Genomic DNA, 21,938 nt, shown 5'->3' on the forward strand with positions numbered 1-21,938 from the left:
CTCCCAGGGAAGGGATTATATGTTGTGTTAGACAGGGTTCTCTAGAGAGACAAAAATATATATATATATATATATATATATATATATATATATATATATATATATATATATATATATATATATATATAAAACACAAGAAATAAACAGTTAAATTATAAAGCAGTACAAATGGCTCAGTGCAACTCACTCTCATGAGACAATTGTGAGACAATGGAAATCCTTCAAGTCTTGAGGGCCGCCAGGTAGTCCTCTGTAGAGAAATTCAGACTATCCGGGCACAGGCAGCAAACAGCAAGGCAGGTCACCAACATTCAGCCAGGTCACCAACAGTCAGTCAGGTCACCAACAGTCAGTCCCCAGCTGAAGAGATGTAAATTCCAATTGTGTGGCGAAGCAAGTCTTGAAGGAACCTCAAATTACAGTGACACAGTCCACAGGTTAGGTGTCCCACAGGTAGTTTAGCTTGCAAATTGAGGCACAGAACAAGCAAGGCAGTGGCACACTGGTCCGATGATCAAAGAGCAAGACACAAGAAAGGCGGGTCTCACTGAGTCATTTATCTGCCCACCCTCCAATTAATCCCATGTGTTTATCAGCCAAGCTGGCACAATAAACTACCTCATATGTAGATCATTTCCCCCTGTCTCCTCAACCTTACCCTTACTCTCCTGGTATCTCCACTCTCGTTATTGGTCCCGAGGGGTTTATCTGTCCTGGATTCCCTAAGTTTCCAGCTCTGATCTGTACCTCTGTACATGCTCTTGTCTAGCCAGATTTATAAGGTAGAACTGGGGTCATGATAGTAGGTGGAGGAAGCATTAAAGAACTAGAGGAAAGTTGTGTGTTTTATTGGTGTTATAGTGCACCCTGGCTTGTATCCTCCCCAAGATCTTTCTGAAAGGGGATGTCCAGTCACCTACAGATGGGCTTTGGGTCTTCACTCTGCACTCCCCTTCATTCGCAATGATATGATTTTTTTGTTCTTTGATGTCTGATACCTGATCCTATTGACACCTCATGACCACACACACTGGTATGCTTCTTCCATTTGGGGTTTGCTGCTTCTCAGGTAGATGGCTGCTTGATTATCTTCAACCTTTTAAGACCCCACTTGATATGTCTTTTGATAGCCAGACACGATCAGCTTTCTTCACTACATTTGCTTATGTACCCGCTTTGTCTTCAGCGAGTGTGTCGGGAAGGTGAGCATTACAGAATGCCAGTTTAATAGAACAAGTTGTTCTTGCATTGAGGGAGTATTGAGGCCCCAGGTCCATCTGCTACCTTAATACTAAACCTATAAATATATGCAGATAGATCTATTTACCCATCATCACATATAAATATATTTACATATGTACATGCCTGTATTTAGCCCTTTGTAAATGTCCTTTGCCTCTTAATTCCTTCATCTGTTTGAAGGAGATTATTTTGATGAGGCCGAACTTCACTGTGAGAATAGTCATGATGACTTTGGCTGCACCTGTTTCTCTTTAAAGTGTGGTTTGCCATCTCTTTTACCCTCTTACTGTCCTTTAACAGAAGTCCTTTAAATTTTGGTTCTCCTTATTTACTTCTTGTTAAAGATACACCTTAGAAGACACTCGACCTGGACTTTTGTGTTTGGGGCTAACTGCTGAGTGTGAATCAGAAATCCCTCCCTGCCTGCAGTACAAATCAACTCTCTCAAATCTAACATCTAACTCTGTACATTTGAACACATTTTCTGATCTTTCTTTACTGGAGCCCTGGTGGCGCAGGGGTGAAAATGCAGGGCTTTTAAATGCAAGGTCAATGCTTTGAATCTCCCAGCCTCTCTGTGGGAGGAAGATGTGGCAGTCTGCTTCCATAAAGATTTTCAATCTTGAAAACTTTATGGAGCATTTCTACTCCACTTATGAGGGAAGGGTTTTTAATGCATCTACCTATACAATTCATTTTACTTTCCAGCTCTTGCCCAGCTTCCAGTGTTCTTCTGAAGTCCAATACTGGAATCAGAACTGAGGACAAATTCTGGCCCTTGATTAAGTTATTTAATATCTGCATATTTCAGTTAAGAGCCTTGGTGGTATAAACGGTAAGTACTTAATCGACAACTGCAAGGTTTGTGGTTCAAACCCACTCAGTAGAAGAAAGAGCTGGCAATCTGCTCTTGTAAAGATTACTGACAGCAACTAGTAGCAACAAACCTCTTCGCCTCAGCCTGTGATAAACGACTCAAAAACGTTATCCTCTGCAACCATACTTGATGATCTAATATACACTACCACCACTTTTTCTAACCTCTGGGCCTTCTATTATGAGCTAAATATTTATTCACTGGAGAACCTACTGTTGTTTACTTGGTATTGTGGTGTATCCATGATTTGCATAAACTATCGAGGCCATTATATAATTACTATGTAATTATGAAGGCCAGTGGAGAAATCAGTCTTAACCTAAGTGGGTTAGTTAGTTTATTGTACCAACCTGGCCAATAAACACATGTGGGGTAAATGGAAGAGCAGAGGGATAAATGGCTCAGTGAGCCTCGCCTTTCTAGTTCTGGGGTCTCTTGCTTTGTGATGGTCGGACCAGGGTGCAGCTGTCTTAGCAGTTCCCTGCTTCAGCTGGTAAGGCTGACTTGCTGCAAGACATGACCAAGGAGAAGCTGCATGGACCTACCCTGATGCAGCCCTGGGTGCTGGAGCAGCCGTGTTGAGACCCCTGCCAGTGCTGAGATGCTTACACATTCACTGATTTGGTTTTCCTCCTGCAGTCAGCATCATTGTGTCTGTTTTGTGAGGTGGAGGACTTTGTGGACTGTGTTGGACATATGGGTTAATGATGGACTTGTGGGCTGGGGCAGCACCGGGTTGGGATGTTTTCTTGATGCACACTTAACCTTTATATAAAATTCTCTCTAATACATGAGTTGCTGTGGATTCGTTTCTTTCAAGTACTCTGACTAACACACTTAGTATTAGAAAGAGTTTTCCTTCTTTGAGTAATGAATCACTCAGTATCCCCCATGCTCAAATATAACATAAGCAAATGATCTCACTTTGGTTGCCAGATACTCAGCTTGTATCTCTAACTGAATTAGTATAACATGGATTATCTTGAGCTTGATTTTCTTAGGATTTTCTCTCTGCTCAAATGCTGATTTGCATGTGTTTTTGGTTTTCTATCTTATTGTATCTCGTAAGTTGTCTTTGGGTATTTTATGACATAGTTGACTTGTAATAAATAAAACAGATGACCATTATGACAGAAGAAATGCCATCTAATTTATTTGACTGTGGTCCTACTTTTCCAGTAATTAACTAGTAATGGAGTTACAAACCATGCAGACAAGTAAGGGAAAAGAAACTGGAATCATAGTGACTAGCATTTATTGAAAACTAGGATTTATTTAGCACTTACTACATTCCAGGCACTGTTTTCATCACCTTACATGAATAAATTCAATCTTTACAACCTTATGAAGTGGAAAGCCAAGAGCCCAGTATTTTGTGAACTCTAAAGGAGAGATAGTCCAAGAAGAAGTAATACCCATAATTCAATGTAAAATAAGAGTCCAAAATCTTTATGAGATTTTCTCTCCATTCAGAAGTCCTGAGATAGCCCTGCTAAATTAAACCCTTTTGGTTTGAATTAAAACTAGAGTTCAAGTCAGCATCGAACTATTACCTGGTACTTATAAGATATTTAAGATAATTTCTAACTCCTAGGCAGCTTGAACAAGTGTTTCAAGTTGGAAAAATGCAACTTGAAAGAATTTGAGAATAGAATAAGAACGTGTGGAATGAAGTAGAATAATGTAGCTCATTACTACAAAATATTTCTAAGAAAACATGAGACTGAAAGTATCATAAAGGAGTTAGGACTTAAGTGGGGCCATTAAAAACCAGTGACTAGGACTTCTGGAGATGTAAAGGAGAAAGTAAAACACATCAACTGTGCCATGAAATAATTTTGGGGGAAAAAACAAGTATGAGAAGAGGGAAAAAGGATAGGTCTGCTCATATGCACCATGTCTTTGTTTTGAGAAGTAATGGAAAATAAAGTGAACATACCCAAATGTGTACGGCCCGAGGAACCCTGGTAGCTTAGTAGTTAAATGTTGGGCTGCTATCCTCAAGGTCAGCTGTTTGAAACTACCAGCCAGATCTTTAGGAGAAGATGAGATTTTCTACTCTTGAAGTTAGTCTTGGAAACTTGCCGGGGCAGTTCTACCCTGTCCTATTGGATCACTATGAATCATAATTGACTTGATGGCAGTGAGTGTGAATGGAATGCCATGAAGATGAAGGAGTTTGAACATTTTCCTGGGGACAGTGGGAAATTGTGGAATATATTTTTAAAATAAAGTAGCTTTGTCAGGCAGCTAGATAAAGTTAGACATACAAGAACAGGAAAAAATACACCTACTATAGTAAACTAGGCCTAAAGTACTAAGGACTTAACAGGAGCAGTAGGAGTAAAAAGAATTACTCATTAAGTCATTTGAAATAGAGTAATTTCTTGCTGGTTCCATGACAAAATTTTCCTTCCTGGCTTAAAAATATTGATGGTGATATTTTCTTTCTTACTCATTATTTGTATTTTTATCTTTATATTATTATTTTATTCTTACCACTTTATTTTTTGTTTTATTGTTTTTTTTGGGGGTTTCCCAGTTTATGAAGCACAAACATAGTAGAAGCACAGAGATCATAACTGACACAAGGGTTCATAGGGGATATGGGGGAAGGCAGTAGGAGCTAGGGAGGGTGAGGGGACTTGGGGAACAAACAATGAATTTGTTGGGGAAGGGAACACTAGAACTGATTGCGATTTCACAACTCAATTTAAAAGTGACTTAACCATTGTAGTAGTTATATAATTGCACGGCAACTTGATAAATAGGTGTAGGGGTGGAGTCTAGACTATCAATCAGGTCACAGCCTGATGATATCCCCTTGAGGGCATGACCTTCTTTGAGTATTCTGGAAACTTCCTCTCTTTCTCCCTGGAGGTGGGTCACACTCTCTCTGCTTCCCCTTTCTGTAGAAAAGATATCCAGAGAGCTGGAGGAGCCAGCAATTAGATACTCCCACTGGCATTGGATCCCCATTCTGTGATCTTCCTGCATTCAGCACCATTGCATATGCTGTGCGAGTCTGAAGAGGAATTTATGGACTAGTATTGGGCATATGGGCTAAGATTGGACTTGTGGACTTGATCTGGACTGGGCTGGGATGTTTTCTCAATATACATTGCTCTTTTATATAAAACTCCTCCCTCTCCCGATAGTCACTGAATTTGTTTCTCTTGTGAACCTGGACTAACCCAACCATGGAAGTATATGATATGTGAATACTGTATCAACAAAACCATGGGGGGTGGGGGAGAAAAGAAACCAAACTTGACCAAAGATGAAAGGGAGTTTTTGTGTAGAGAGCATTGAATTTATATCAATAGTGGTAGAATAATTTGTAACAGTATATCAATAATAGCTGTATAGCACAGAGTATAATTAATGATACTGAATTTTACAAGTAGAATCTGTGGAATTGGAGAATATTCTGTTGTGTATATTTTTGCCACAATTAGAAAAATAATAATTGCGTGAATAACAATGACTACAAAGAGGAAACTGTTCTAGAATGGAATTGGTATGCTATATATGACATATATAAAGAATTGTACAACTCTTGATGATTATTTAATTGTATGACATGTGGATAAAGTGCTAATAAAATGGTCACACCAAAAAAAGGGTGTGGGGAAGCTCCAAAGTTTATTGTAATGATTGGTGTGGGAAGTTGAAAACCTAGATGAAAATGTGAAGGGTCTCATCTCTATGCTCATGACCACCGGGCTCAGAAGACTTTCACAGCTGCCCTCCTTTAAGATTCTAATGTAAAGCTGTCTTTTAGGGGTGGCTGGCTCCTGCTACTTGGCTGAAAGATGCCCATCTTTAAAAGCAGTCAAGCAAGCTCCATTTGTCTTTATCATGCTAGGAGTTAGCTTCTCCTTTGTTCTGTATTTGCCTAGTGCTTACAGTGAAGTCCAGATGCATTCACCTCTCCAGGGAACATATTCTGTACATATAACCTCTATAAATAGTTACCTCCTACAAACATTGGGTTTCTCACGTGCACTGTTAAGAGGATGATTATCTCTAGAAACATCTGCCGCTGTTTACTGTTCTTAAGGAGCTATTGACACCATTGTTCACTCACCTGCCAGACGCTTCCTTTGAGGTGTTCTTCTAAAAATATAGGCTCTCTTAGAGTCACACTTCGCCCTTTCTATTGTATATGTGCTTGATGAAGACTTTCACACTGGCTACTATGTATACTCACTGTTAAATAAACTAGCTCTCTTCCTCTTATTCCAACATTGGGGTGAGAAGCTCCTGTCACCTCATCACTTCTTTTATGTTTTCCTTAATTTCACACACTACTCCTAAGGACCCATTAAAATGTGGGCTGGATCCCACAGACTGCACAGTCCTTCATGATGTGACCAAAATTTATATGTTAATTATAGCTCAATAAAAAATTAAGGAAAACATAGTCTAGTGAATTTATGATAGGAGCTAAAGAATCAATAAATATTAATCACAGAAAATTTAGTGGCTACTTAGCAGCCTGCAATGTTCTATAGCAGGGGTCCTCAAACTACAGCCCGCGGGCCACATGCGGCCTGCTGAGGACAGTTATCTGGCCTGTTGGGTGTTTTTGCCCTATTTGGTTTTTCACTTCAAAATTAGATTATGTGCAGTGTGCATAGGAATTTATTCATAGTTTTTTTAAAACTATAGTCCGGCCCTCCAATGGGTTTGAGGGGCAATGAACTGGCCCCCTGTCTAAAAAGTTTGAGGACCCCAGTTCTATAGTATCTAAAAATGATTTCTGCCCTCAAGAAGCTTATACTCGAGTTGAATAACCTCAAATATCATGACCTGATAAAATGATATTTTGATTTAATCCTTGACCAAAGTCATAGAGATGATCATTTATAGAATTACAAATGCTAGAAAGTAGAAAAAAATGTGTACCTCAGAATACGCTCACGTTTTAATGTGCCCTCTCCCATTCAAAGAAGGACTAAAGTGCCAATTCTGGTTATTCAAGCAAGAATATGATTGGGAAGTAGGTACTGTGTCTGTCTTTGAGAGATCACTTTATAAGACTGGGGAACAGCCATGGTAAATGTGAGAGGGCTTAAGTTTAATGGATTTTGTAAATAAAATACAGTGGAGTTTTGTTTGTTTTTAAAAAACAACTGGAAGCTTTTGTTTTCTCTAGGATAGTGGAGGAGCTTAACACTTCTACGTTTTTCAAGAAATTTTTGGTAAAAATGTGATCAAATAACACTACAACTAGTGTGGTTTATTATTGGTATGTCATAAGAAAAGAAGAGGTAGGGAAGAAGAGAAAAATGTGTCTTTATAAGTTCTAAATTGAACTTACCTCAATACTATTATCTTTAAATTGGTAAGAAGTTTTTAGTCCTGCTCTGAAACCAGATCCCTCTCTTCTACTAGGGCAAGCAAATATGAGTGCACGCACACACACACACACACACACACACACACACACACACACACACACACTGATTTAATTTCAAGTGAAGAAGCTAATGTGGATGAGAAACAGGGTTTCCTGCTTGTTCATAAACCCCAAACAAATCAATTGCCATCAACTCAATTCCAGCTCATACTGACCCAATAGGACAGAGCACAACTGCCTCATCTAAGGCTGTAATCTTTACAGAACCAAACTGCTACTTCTTGATCCCACAGAGCAGCTGGTGAATTGGAACTGCTGTCTCTTCTGTGCCACTTGATTCCTTCTGGGAGCCTCAGACGCAAAGGCTAGACAAAGTGAGAAACTACAAGATACATGTGAAACATTTGATATATTGGATTTTTAAAGTCATCTCATTGACACATTGGTCATTTATTAGTTTTTTTAAAAGGTAAGGAAGTTTAAAATTAGTTTGTAATTAACTAGAAAAGTTATCTATATTCCATCTGTGAAGAGTTATGTGGACAGTAGGAATTTTTTAAATTTGTGAGAAAACTCCATTAATTTTTGTGGCAGTTACATAATCTACTGTCAACTTGAGAAAGGGGTGAAAACTAGTCTGTCAAACCTCATTTGGAGGCACGACAGAGATAAACAGCTTGTTAAGGCCAGACACCCTCTCTTCTGTCTTTCTGTTGACAAGCCACATGAAGACACACTGATGAAACCAGAGCCCTGGAGCTGGAGGAGCCACATGGAGACCCATGCCAGTGCTGAGATTTTTCCACTGGATCCACAGTCTTTTCACCCACTGGCCTATGATCTTCCTGCATGGGGCATCGTTACATATGTTGCATGAGTCTGAAGAGGAATTTATAGGCTGGTATTGGACATATGGGCTAATATTTGACTTATGGACTTGATCTGGGCTGGGATATTTTTTTAATATACAATTACTCTTTATATCAGTGGTTCTCAACCTTCCTAATGCCATGACACTTAAATATAGTTCCGCATGTTGTGGTGAACCCCCCCAACCATAAAATTATTCTTGTTGCTACTTCATAACTGTAATTTTGCTACTGCTATCAATCAAGTGACCCCTGTGAAAGCGTCGTTTGACCCCCCCAAAGGTGTCATGACCCACAGGTTGAGAACCACTGCTTTATATAAAGCTTTTTTCCTTATATACATATAGTGTCTACGAATTTGTTTTTCTAGTCAATCCATACTGACACAATTTAATTCATTTTCCACAAATCTTTAAAGGAGTCTCATGTGCTATTGTGCTAACGTTAAAAACAAAACAAAAAAAGCTCAGGTACTACTCCTTCGTGTGAAGTTGTTGATGTCTGATTAGAGTTGAACTCTGACTGAATGCTTTCCCACAGTCATTACATTTGTAAGGCTTCTCTCCAGTATGAGTTCTCTGGTGGATAATAAGGGATGAACTCCGACTGAAACCTTTTCCACACTCTCTGCACTCATGAGGTTTTTCCCCAGTGTGGATTCTCTGATGTTCAGTAAGGGACGAACTTCTACTGAACACTTTCCCACAGTCACTGCATTTGTAAGGGTTCTCTCCACTGTGTATTCTCTGATGTTCAATAAGAGATGAGATCCAACTGAAAGATTTCCCACATTCACTGCATACATAGGGGTTCTCTCCTGTGTGTATTCGTTGATGCTGAATTATGGTTGAACGATCACTGAAGGCTTTCCCACATTCTTCACATTTGTAAGGCTTTTCTTGAGTATGAGTTCGCTGATGTTGGCTAAGGTTAGTGCTCCGCCTAAAGGATTTTCCACATTCACTACATTCATAAGGTTTCTCTCCAGTATGGATTCTCTGGTGTAGACTAAGATATGTACTCCGACTAAAAGCTTTTCCACATTCACTGCATTCATAAGGTTTCTCTCCAGTGTGAGTTCTTTGATGTTCAATAAGGTGTGTACTTCGGCTAAAAGGTTTTCCACATTCATTGCATTCAAGAGACTTTTCTCCACCATAAATTCTGTGTACAATGAAGTCTGACTGGTAACCAAAGGACTTTATACATCCATTGCATTTACAAAGTTTCTTTTGTGGGAAGAGTTTCTGATGTTTTGTAAAGTCTGAATTATCTTTGGAATTTTTCCTAGATGTGTGTGCTCTATCTTCCTTTGAAATTTTTTGTTGTATATCAATGTGTGACCTCAGACTAAATTCACTGGATTCAGAGTCTCTCTCGCTAGTAGAAATTTTCTTCAGGGTCACTGACACATTTTGTACTTTTGTTTGCTCAAAAAAACATTTCTCCTGTGTAGTACTTTGTGTATGCTTTGTTAATTGGCCTTCACTTTTACAGATGTCTCCATCCATATTTCCTCGTAGACTTTCCATTGTTCTTCCTGAACACATTAGTTCTTTAAAAATAGCCTGATTAGTATTGATGCTTTGGTTTCCATTCAAATTCTCCAATCTGAAAGACATTTAAAGCGCACAGTTACCTGTGTCCATTGTGGGAATACAGAAGCAAAAATTCAGAATATTTCAACAAATTTGAAATTCAAGTATATTAGCAATTTTAATCTGGGGAGAAAATAAAAAGTGACCGTGGAAGAAATGTAAAGATGTAGAAGAGTATTTGCAGTGGGTATGCACAAAGAAATCAAGAAATATGGGAAGAATGACTGAGTAATATGCTAAGTGCCTCTTCTTCCCCTATCTACACCCCCCACCACCACCCACCACCCCCCACCACCCCCGTCTCCAATGGAAATACTTTCTGGTGAAGAGAGATTAAGCAATTAAAAGGTAAAACGAGCTACCAAGGCTAATCAATCACAAGAATGCAAAAGGAAAAGGATTAGAAAAGTAAAGACTCTCAAGTATAGAAAAGTCACACATACACACACACCAAAAAAAGGCAAAAAATGTATCAAACTTAAATGCGACTATTTTCTTGGACTATCTGAAGGAAGACATAATGTCATAAATATTAATTACAACACTGTGATCTCCCATCTACCTCTCAACTCTTCTGACTAGTTTAGTTGTTCTTTTAAACAAATCTACAGTCATAGGCTCAGAGATTTAACTGAAGTTATTGCTCAACTTGGCCAAGCTCACTTGATAGACAATTACTTAAGTAACTTTACCACGTCACCTAAAATTTTTTAAGAGCTGAGACTAGAACTCAAATCTCATAACTGTCAGTTTGGTGGTCTTTTAAAGATACAATTCACTCAGATAGGATATTGGGACCATCTTTTCTTCAGCTCTCTGAAGATTCAATATCCACAGTTGTTCACCCTTCAAGTTGATGATCATGTCCAATTCACATACTGGGATTCCTACTAATTGGAAATGATTAAACACAAGGCTGTTGGTCCTGGAGACACAGAACTATTCACAGCTCACTCTCAATGCTTTGATACACAAATAAAGGTTAAGTCTGACTTTCACCGGAATTATGGCAGGAGGGACTCAAGAAAAGGAGTCTCTGAAAGGGGTTAACATTGTATTCTATAAGATAAGTTATATTTTTCCACCCCAAAACTACCTATAGAACTTATTATTCCAGATATTTTGGCCTTGCCTCAGACCTAGCAAATTTTATGAGGCCCAAGAATAAGTGTTTTTAAAACTTTGTGGTACTTGACAAGTTGAATAATAGCTTTTTATATTTCTTAATTATTATATCAGGGGCTCATGGAACTCTTATCACAATCTAAACATCCATCCATCATGTCAAGCACATTTGTACATTTGTTGCCATCATCATTCTCAAAACATTTGCTTTCTACTTGACCCCTTGGTATCAGCTCATTTTTTCCCTCCCTCCCCATTCCCTTCCCTCATGAACCCTTGATAATTTATAAATGATTATTTTTGCCATGTCTTACACTGTCTAGCATCTTCCTTAAGGATATATATATCAAGATTACCAGATAGTATTAGACATTCATGATAAACACATAGGAACTCCATTGGGGAAATTTGTTACATTGGAAATTTAAAAAAAAATAAAGAGCCAAACTGTGAAACTTAGAGGTGAGGTCTCTGAGATAAACCCTTCTTTGGGTCTGCCTGTTTTAAGCATTTTATGAATATTAACTTATTTCTTTATCACAACAACTTGGATAGGGTTATTATCTACCATTATTTCTGTAATACAAATGAAGATGCTGAGGCACAGAGATGTTAATTAGGCCCAACACGGAGTGATAAATTTTGGACTCAAATTCACTACGGGGAGGGAGGGGGGGAAAAAGAGGAACTGATGCAGAGGGCTTAAGTGGAGAGCAAATGCTTTGAGAGTGATTAGGGCAAAGAATGTGCGGATGTGCTTTATACAATTGATGTATGTATATGTGTGGATTGTGATAAGAGTTGTATGAGCCCCTAATAAAATGTAAAAAAAGGAAAGAAAAAAAAAGAAAATGATTAGGGCAAAGAATGTACAGATGTGCTTTATACAATTGATGTATGTAAATGCATGGATTGTGATAAGAGTTGTATGAGCCCCTAATAAAATGTTTTAAAAAGGAAAAAAAATTCACTACACTATTCAGCACTGACTGCCTCTCAAAATGAAGAGAAAGGGTACCTGCATCACTGTCCATTCTTGTGGTCCCTAAATGGCCAAGAAACTATCCCAGCAGTGATAATCCTTGGGATGCTACAGTGAGCACCAATCACTAAAAGCCCTATCAGAGAGGTTCCAAGATAATATCCAGACATCCAGGTAGAATCGCCCACCCAGTGCTCCTGCTGTCAGATTAGAAAATTAAGAGGGAAGGGAGAGAGGGACCAGACCTCAACCTGGTACACCAAGCCTTGAGGGCAACATACCAGCATGAAGCACAGAATTAACAGAGAGGTTTGTGGGGCTAAGTACAATTCCAGTTATGTTGACCACTCACCAGAAGATTGCACTATAGAGGAGGGTGGTGGGTTGGCCCAGACCACACAGGAGAAAACCAAGAGGAAGGGAGAGAGGGAGGGAGGGAGGGGAATAGAGAGAGAGAGAGAGAACATTTCAGCCCACCAAGCCCTGAGGACAACTCTCCTGCTTGAAGTACTGTACAGAGAGTACTGTAGCGCTGGCTCCACCATGAGACATGACATCCCCCAAATGGCCCACAGTGCTTCAGGGGACAGCCCTGGAGATAAAGTGTGGGAATTGTGCCAGGTCTGACACACACACATTCCACCCCACCCAGACACACACACATACACACACATGAAGGGAGCAAACAGAATGAAGTCCCTGAGGAATCCCCAAAATAAACTTGAGACTTGGAGTGCAGGGTTTGGCACCTCATCAGACTCCATCGTAAAACATACATAAGGGTCAGCAGACAGACTTGGAACTATTTATAGGCCATTTCTTCTTCTTTTTCATATCTATCTAAATAAGATAGGCAAGATAAACAATCTCAAGGAGAAAACAACCAAACTGACAGTTCTGGGGGGACAGGGAGAGGGGGAAAGAGTAGAAAGGAGATGGGGGTCAACAAACAGGGGGAAAACAAGAGATCTAAAATCAATGACAAAGAGGGCACAGAATGCCTGGTGGGGTTCGATCAAGGGCAATGTAGCCAAGAGGGATCACTGAGAGCTGACTGAAGGTGGAACATGATAGTGGGACAGGAGAAAAGGAAAAGCAAATAGAGGAAAGCACTAGAAGGCAAAGACATTTATAGAGGTATAAATATAAGCATGTACATATATTAATATGTAATAATAGGGATGTAGGCCTATTGTACATATATACATATATTAAGTATTAAGAAAGCAGATGGACATTAGGCTTCTACTCAAGCCTTCCCTCAACACAAGAACACTTTGTTCTAATAACCTGCCATTCTGTGATGCTCACCTTCCCTACATAATCACTGAAGACAAAATGGGCGCATAAGTAAATGTGGTGAAGAAAGCTGATGTGTCTGGCTATTAAAAGATATAGCATGTGGGGTCTTAAAGGCTTGAAGTTAAACAAGCAGCTATCCAACAGGGAAGCAGCAAAGTCCATATAAAAGAAGCACACAAGCCTGTGTGATCATGGGGTGTCAATGGGATCAGGTATCAGAAGACCTAAAACAAACAATTATATTGATGAAATTGAGGGAGGTTGTGGTGGAGACCCAAAGACCATCTGTAGACAATTGGACATCCCCTCACAGGAAGGTCACAAGGAAGGGACAAGTCAGCCAGAGTGCAGAGTAGCACCAACAAAACACACAACATTCCTCTAGTTTTGTAATGTTTCCTCACTACCTATTATCATGACCCCAGTTCTACCTTACCAACCAAGCGAGACTGGAACATGCACACTGGTAGAGATAAGAGCTCTTGACACATGGAATCCAGGACAGATAAACCCCTCAGGTACAGTAATGGGAATAGGGATACTACGAGATTAGGGGGAAGGTAGTGGAGGAAGGAGTAGTGGGGGAACCGATTGCAAGAATTGATATAAACTCCCCCACCACAGGGGAACGAACAACAGAAATGTGGGTGAAGGGAGACAGCAGACAATGTACACAATTCATTGTGTCAAACACATTTATACATTTGCTGCCATCATCATTCTCAAAACTTTGCTTTCTACTTGAGCCCTTGATGTCAGCTCATTTCCCCCTCCCTTCCCACTGCCCCCTCCCTCATGAGCCCTTGATAATTTATAAATTATTTTGTCATATCTTATACTGTTCGACTTTTCTGTTGTCCATCCCCCAGGGAGGAGGTTATATGTAGATCCTTGTAATCAATTCCCCCTTTCTACCTCACCTTCCCTCCACCCTCCTGGTATACCACTCTCACCACTGGTCCTGAAGGGGTCATCCGCCCTAGATTCCCAGTTCCTATCTGTATCAATGTACACCCTCTGGTCTAGCCAGATTTGTAAGGTAGAATTGGATCATGATAGTGGGGGGAGGAAGCATTTAAGAACTAGAGGAAAGTTGTATGTTTCATCGTTGCTACACTGCACCCTGACTAGCTTGTCTCCTCCTCACCCCCCTTCTGTAAGGAGGTGTCCAGTTGCCTACAGATGGGCTTTGGGTCTCCACTCTGCACTCACCGTCATTTACAATGATGTGATTTTTTGTTCTTTGATGTCTGATACCTGAGACCTTCGACACCTCATGGTCACACAGGCGGGTGTGCTTTTTCCATTTGGGCTTTGTTGCTTGTGAGTTAGATGGCTGCTTGTTTACCTTCAAGCCTTTAAGACCCCAGACACTATATCTTTTGATAGCCAGGCACCATCAGCTTTCTTCACCATATTTGCTTATACACCCATTTGTCTTCAGTGATCTTATTTGGGAGGTAAGTACGCAATATGATTTTTTGTTCTTTGATGCCTGATAACTGTTCCCTTCAGCACCTAGTGTGCTTCTTCCATGTGGGCTTGATGCTTCTGAGCTAGATGGCTGCTTGTTTATCTTCAAGCCTTTAAGACCCCAGACGTTATATCTTTTGATAGCCTGGCACCATCAGCTTTCTTCACCACCTTTGTTTATGCACACATTTGTCTTTAGCAATCATGTTGGGAAGGTGTGCATCATGGAATGCCAATTTAAGAGAACAAAATGTTCTCGTATTGAGTAAGTACTTGAGTGGAGGTCCAATGTCCATCTGCTGCCTTAATACTAAACCTAGAAATATATGCACATAGATCTATTTCTCCATCCTCCTATATAAATGTTTACATATGTACATGCCTGTATTTTGACCTCTATAAATACCCTTTGTCTCCTACTTCTTTCTTCTATTTCCTTTTACTTTCCTCTTGTCCCACTATCATGCTCAGCCTTCGTTTGGGTTTCAGTTATTTCTCTGGGTTACATTGCCCTTGCTGAATCCCTACCAGGCCTCTCACACCCTCCTTGCCACTAATTTTGGATCACTTGTTGTTCCCTTGTCCCTGGGTTGGTCAACACCACCTCCTTCCCCTGCCCCGCCTTCCCCTCCCCCATGTCCCCCCAGAACCGTTGGTCCTGTTGTTTTCTCCTCTAGACTGTTCATCCAGCCTATCTTATCTAAATGGATGTGCAGAGATAATAATATGCACCCCAAAAAAGGCAAAGCAAGACTAAGCAACAAAGGAGAACACAACGATGACAACAAAAATGAAAACCAATGAGCCAGAAAAGAATAAATTAATTTTAAAAAGAAAAAAATTTAAAAAGAAAGAAAACCCTGTAAATAGATCAAGGTCTGTTTTTTGACCTCTAGGCGTGTCCTCCAGTCAAGTCCGATGGGGTGCCACACTCTGGCCCCTGAGACTATCCTTTGCACTCCCTCGGGAGCTCCCTGCTCTGCTCCTCCGATACTCTGCCACATGCCTTTAGTGTTTTGCCTCTGTGTTGCAGGGTCAGTCTGGGACAATCCAGACACTAAGTCTCCAATGTTGTCCCCCATAGGGCCATGGGTGAGTGAGTGTCTATGAGTGTCTCATAGTGGGATCAATCATATGGTCCATTCTATGCATTGGCTGTTCACAGCGGGGATATCGTCCTGCAGGCCTGGTGGGCTAGGATGTGCTCTACCCTCTTTTCCTCCCCATTCATTTGCTCCCGTGAAGAATAATAATTTATAATTTATCAAACATTCATGAGGATGGAAGGAGGGAAAAATGAGAAGCTATCATTGGCTCAAGTAGAAAGGACATGTTTTAAAAATGATAGCAGCAGATGTACAAATGTGCTTGATACAATTGATGTATGGATTGTTATAAGAGCTGCAAGAGCCCCCAATAAAATTATTTATAAACAAAATCTCTCTCTCTGTAACATAAGACATAGACTCTCCACACGCCACTGAAGTTACACCTCAGTGCAAGTAACTTCCTAGCACAATTCAAAGAACCATCACATGGAGAAGCATTAAACTGAAAATCGGAATTTTGTCCATAGCTTTGTTGGTAGTTACATAGAAACCAATCAACTTGGGCTTCGTGTCTCTTCATCTGAGATTGGGTTTGAGTGTATAGTCCAAAGCTATAGGATTCCTGCCAGTTTATTTAATATCCTAAAATCTGAGGCACATACCCATTTCCAAGGGGATGCAAGTGGAATGAATCTAGTAGTTTTCAAATTCCCAGAGGCATGTGATATACATCCATGTTCCAACTGAACCATTCAAGATAGAGGTCAATAAAGCTGTGTTCTTCAACCACCTACTGATGAAATAGAGTGAAGAGAGTGGGGAAAGACACTAAGAACAGTGCTTGACAAATAAGGAACAGTCCCACACGCGGGAAAAAATTGGCAGTCTCATCAAAGAAGGGAAGTTCTAGGATAATAGAAATAAATATTATCTGGTGAGAGGGAAGGATCCTAAATTTGCACAGGAGATATCTTACAGTAAGGTAAACAATGACCCTTCCCTCTTCTGCCTCCTCTTGGCATACTTCTTCACCAAGGGCAGAGCTGAGGAAAGAGAAAAAGTTGTCTTATCTTTGAGGTACCCAGAATTTCCAGCCTAGCAGTTAATGTCTACCTTGGAGCAGATGAATACAACCTGAAGTACTGAAAGATAAGATGTATGCCCTAGAGTAACTTCTATAGACAAAGAAAAGCACAGTAGCTGGGTTTAAATTCCTATTTCCTTTAATGTGTGAAGGTAAAAGGGTTGGCTCTGGGCCAAATCTTTCTATACTCCCAGGTGATCTGAGGCATACAATTCCACCTAGTTGTCAACTTTTTTACATGTGAGAAGAGTCTACAGGGAAAGTGGCAGGAGCCCCCATACTTCCTCCTGAGGGTCAAAACTCAGCTTTCTGAAAAATTTACCTCCGTTTGTAAAAGGAGGTAATAAAACCTATGAAGAGCCTTCATGGAGTCACCACGAGTCATATCTGACTTGATAGCAAGAGGTTTTGTTTTTTGTTAAAAAGCATTACCAGTACTTGTTTTTTCTCAAAATTTTGTGAACATGAGAGGTTAAAAGATGGCAAACCAAACACCAAACTCACTACCATGGAGTCAATGCTGGCTCATACGTAGTGATTCCTGTGGGTTTCCCAGAGTATAGCTGTTTATGGAAGTAAAAAGCCCAGTCTTTCTCTGGAGAAGCTGATCACAGTCCAACGAGTAATCCATATACCACCATGGCTCCTGAAGATGACACGGTATTTTGAAAATAAGAGCCTCATATTTAACCTAAGCTCACCTTACAACATTAATTTGAAAACTGGGATGGTGTACATTTGAGGACCACCATCTGTCTGTCAGTATTTCATACTTGGCGGGGGCGGGGGGTTGTTTGTTGTCCTGGTGCTGAAAACTATACCACTGATATTTCAAATACCAGCAGGGTCAGTTACGGTGGACAGATTTCAGTGGTGCTTCTAATCTAAGGCAGGCCTAGTGAAATGCTTCCAAAAATTTGCCAATGGGAACTCTATCGAGGGCTACAGAATACCATCCATTAGTGCTGGGAGATAATCCTCTTAGATGAGAAGTCACTCAAAAGACACACTTGCCACAACAGTGGCTTTAAGCATAACATGAAGATAGTGCATGACTGGGCAGCATTTCATTCTGCTAAACGTGAGGCCACCAAGAGCTCTCTCACTAACTGGGTGGCAACTAACAACATTTTAAGAAGGATGCCCTCAGAGAATTTTCACAAGGCCCTTGAGAAGTAGCTGACTCAGAGCACAAGGTGCTTTCTTTTTCCTGGTTTTGGAGGATGTACATGAATGGGGACAGATGGGCTCAAAGATGTGACAGATGCCTCAGGGAGACCTCCAAACATATTTCAGAGAAGCCAGGAGGCCAGCATCTCCACAAGGTCAAGGCCCCACTCTTACCCAAGTTCATCCACCATGATGTGGGAAGTGCTCTCTTCGTTCTTCCTCACATTTTAGTTATTTGGGCCACCTCTCCCTCAGTGCTTTATAAATCTACATCTCTGCTAAATCATTATTCTATAAGTACAAGAATCACCAAGCACTGCAACACCAGCAGAGCCATCTGCTCCTTCTCTGACCGGTCAGGCCCACCTTCTGTTACCGGAACAATCTCACCTGAATTTCTTTTGACAGTGCCCCTTCCACCCATCATCAGTTCCTGATCCAGGAAGGAGTCTCCCTTACTTCCTCCTCCCTTCAACCTAGCTGCTGTGTGGGACTGGTGGCAGTGAGCTTGAGGTTTTCTTGAGTTCTCAATCTGGAGAAGTGACCTCATTTGAAAGGCACCAGGTTCTGAAATAGCCCTTCTCTCAGCTTGTTTAACTAGGTTGACTGTTTCCCGGACCCTTAGCCAAATGTATACAGGAATCACCATGAAGGCCTGGCTTCCTCCATTCAATCATGCTAGCAAGAGTTTCGACTCTACCAAGAGGTGAGCTTCAAACAACAGTGCTCATGTAAATTGCTTCAAAATAACAAATGCACGCATAAAGGTACACATTATTTATTTGTTCATGCATTCGCCTGTAAATAACACCTGAAGTATTTAAGTGCCACCAACAACCCACTGGCATCAGAAACATAAAATAAAGGCTAACACGAAATAACAGCTCCATAACCTAACGCTTTATAGCGAGGGTCGCTAAGGGTCAGAACTGATTCCACACGGTGAATTTGACATGAGTTTGGAACTCACGCAGTCTCGATGCCTTCTCCGTAATTTGGAGAGGCGATTGCCCTACATTATCTCACGGGGTTTGGGCGAAGATTAAATACATGAAATGCATGTAAAAACTCGAAGCACACGGTGAGCACCTGGGCACACCCATCCTGAACCCTCCTTCGCCTAACCGGAGGGCTGCGGCACGCACTCTCGCTCCCGGGCACACCTGGGGGGCTGCGGCACGCACTCTCGTTCCGGGCACACCTGGGGTCTGCGGCACGCACTCTCGCTCCCGGGCACACCTGGAGGGCTAGCGGCACGCACTCTCGTTCCTGGGCACACCTGGGGGGCTGGCGACACGCACTCTCGCTCCCGGGCACACCTGGAGGGCTAGCGGCACGCACTCTCGTTCCGGGCACACCTGGGGTCTGCGGCACGCACTCTCGTTCCTGGGCACACCTGGGGGGCTGGCGACACGCACTCTCGTTCCGGGCACACCTGGGGTCTGCGGAACGCACTCTCGCTCCGGGCACACCTGGCGGGCTGCGGCACGCACTCTCGTTCCTGGGCACACCTGGGGGGCTGGGGACACGCACTCTCGCTCCGGGAACACCTCGGGGATGCGGCAAGTACTCTCGCTCCGGGCACACCTGGGAAAGCCAGCAGGGGTACTGGGCAGGGCCAGCCGGCCCGCCGCAGGCTACTTGCTGTCCGGAGACGCTGCGCCTCGTCCTACCTGGGGAGGCGCCCCTCGCGCCATCTGTAACTCACCCCCCGCCCCCGTGGCCCGCTCACGCGTCTCCTCCAAAGGAACCGGGTGCTTCCATACCTCAATCAGAGCCTCCAGGCCCGCCCCAGGCCCTGGGGCCTCGGCGCCCCGGCCCATCCCGGCCCGCGCCTGAACCTGCGCCGGGGACGGAACCCGAGCGCGCCGCGTCAGGGAAAGCCGGAAGGATTAAAGGGGAACCCGCGCCTCCGCCCGCTGTTCGGCTTACGTTCACCAACATTCCCAGGGTCGGAGCAACCCTTCCACGCAGAACGTTGGTCATTCCCGTCTCCATGTGGTGGCCGGGTCCTTCATCGCCCGGACGTGACAGTGCCGGCAAGGTTGACAGCAGGGGAGCGTCGAAACCGCAGGTCCCGGTCGGCAGGCGAGGCTGTGCGCATGCGCCTAAGCTCCGGGCCGCTAGGCGGCGCTCCGACGGGCTTTCCTGGAGGTCTTTGCAAAGCCCTGGTGGCGCAGGGGTTAAGCGTGGCTACGAACGTACAAGCGGGCGGTTCAACACACCAGATCGCTCCTACGACTGTTGGCTTCTGTAAAGACTTAGAATAATTAAATTAAATTTAATTTAAACAAATAGATTTAGAACTATGGATAACCTAAGGTCCAGTTCTACTCTGCCTGATCTACAGGATCCTACGCCCGAATCACTCCGCCATAGTGGATTTGTTTTGTTTTGATTGCGTGCAAAACTGCGAGATTAGGGCTGGAGGCTTTATGCGCTCTGCAAACGATAGCTCAAAACAGTGGCTTATAAAAACGTGGTTTTTTAAAAAAACAAGAAAAAGAGTAAAAGATAGGTTTAAAGCTTAAATAGGCTTAATTTTTTAGGTTTACTAAAAATTGACAAATCTAGTTTCCACATTACTGCTCACACCCAACATGCCCTTGATCTCAGTTGCTAAGATGAGCCAATACCTGCAACCATGTAGGGGCACCTCTCTGTCTCTTTTGAGTCTGTGGACTCCACTTTCCACCTGGTTGTTGGCCCTCCTTTGAATCGGCTACCCTGTTTCCCTACAATAAGACAGTGTCATATTAATTTTTGCTCCCGAAGATGCATTAGGTCTTATTTTCAGGGATGCCTTATTTATCCACGAAGAAGAATACAGTACACAATTATTGTTTATTGTTTTATTAAAAGAGACCTCGCACTTCCTGTCTGCTCTGGCTGCACTGTGGCCAACAGTGAGCTGCGAGGTGGCAACCACCGCTCCAGTCCAGAGTTATGGTAGTTTGGGGCCTTATTTTCCGGGAGGTCTTATTTTCGGGGGATGCCTTATATTTCAGAGAGGCAAAACTATAAGTAGGTCTTATTTTGGGGTGTGTCTTATTTTCGGGCAAACAGGGTAGTATCGGTCCTGAACTCTCCCACCAACCCCATCTTTGCCGCCTTGCCTGCTTTCCAGGGATAGTGTGTACTGTCTGAGACTGTACTACCCAAACCTTCCCTTTCCCTCATGAAAGTGACTTTGATTACAAAAGTGCTTCTGTTGCGTGAACACTTTCAATGTTGAAAAGCAAGAACTGGAGAAAACCATTCCAGAAACCTAACAGGATGAGGGGCATTGGAGTGGTTTGGCTTAGAGAAAGTTTAATGCAAAGTAGAGCGAAGTGCAATCTTAAAATGAGCTAATGAGATTGCAGTGGGCAAGCCTGTGCACACTGTTTTCTAGCTTTTTACAAACCACGGAACTGGGCTATATTGCAGCTATGTTCAAGTACCATGGAATATTCCAGTTCTACTGAAAGTTGTAATAAGAATAGAAGAACAGGGGAGTGCGGAGTGGGGACCCAAAGCCCATCTGCAGGCAACTGGACATCCCTTATGGAAGGGTCCCGGGGAGGAGAGGAGCCAGTCAGGGTGCAGTGTAGCAATGATGTAACATACAACTTTTCTCTAGTTCCTAAATGCTTCACCCCCCACCTCCCACCCCCACTATCATGATTCCAATTCTACCTTACAAATCTGGCTAGACCAGAGGATGTACATTGGTACAGATAGCAACTGGAAACACAAGGAATCCAGGACGGATGATCCCTTAAGAATCAGTGGTGAGAATGGCGATACCGGGATGGTGGGG

The 21,938-nt window shown here is 42.2% G+C and overlaps 1 protein-coding gene across 3 annotated transcripts; it reads right to left on the bottom strand.

Moving 5' to 3' along the window:
- Positions 1-4,502: 4,502 nt before the first annotated feature.
- Positions 4,503-20,213, bottom strand: ZNF391 (zinc finger protein 391). 3 transcript variants are annotated; one of them, XM_075532945.1, is made up of 3 exons: positions 20,069-20,213; positions 16,545-16,672; positions 4,503-9,964 (listed from the first exon to the last, which is right to left on the bottom strand). In XM_075532945.1, the coding sequence occupies exon 3, from the start codon at positions 9,901-9,903 to the stop codon at positions 8,827-8,829; it is 1,077 nt and encodes a 358-aa protein (XP_075389060.1). In that variant the 5' UTR covers positions 9,904-9,964; positions 16,545-16,672; positions 20,069-20,213; the 3' UTR covers positions 4,503-8,826. The 3 variants fall into 3 exon arrangements, with proteins under 3 accessions (XP_075389060.1, XP_075389058.1, XP_075389055.1); XM_075532943.1 differs by lacking the exon at positions 16,545-16,672; XM_075532940.1 differs by lacking the exon at positions 16,545-16,672 and having other exon boundaries at positions 19,903-20,213.
- Between the last annotated feature and the right edge of the window lie 1,725 nt (positions 20,214-21,938).

Source organism: Tenrec ecaudatus, chromosome 1 (assembly GCF_050624435.1).
Source record: "Tenrec ecaudatus isolate mTenEca1 chromosome 1, mTenEca1.hap1, whole genome shotgun sequence".
Lineage (NCBI taxonomy): Eukaryota > Metazoa > Chordata > Mammalia > Afrosoricida > Tenrecidae > Tenrec > Tenrec ecaudatus.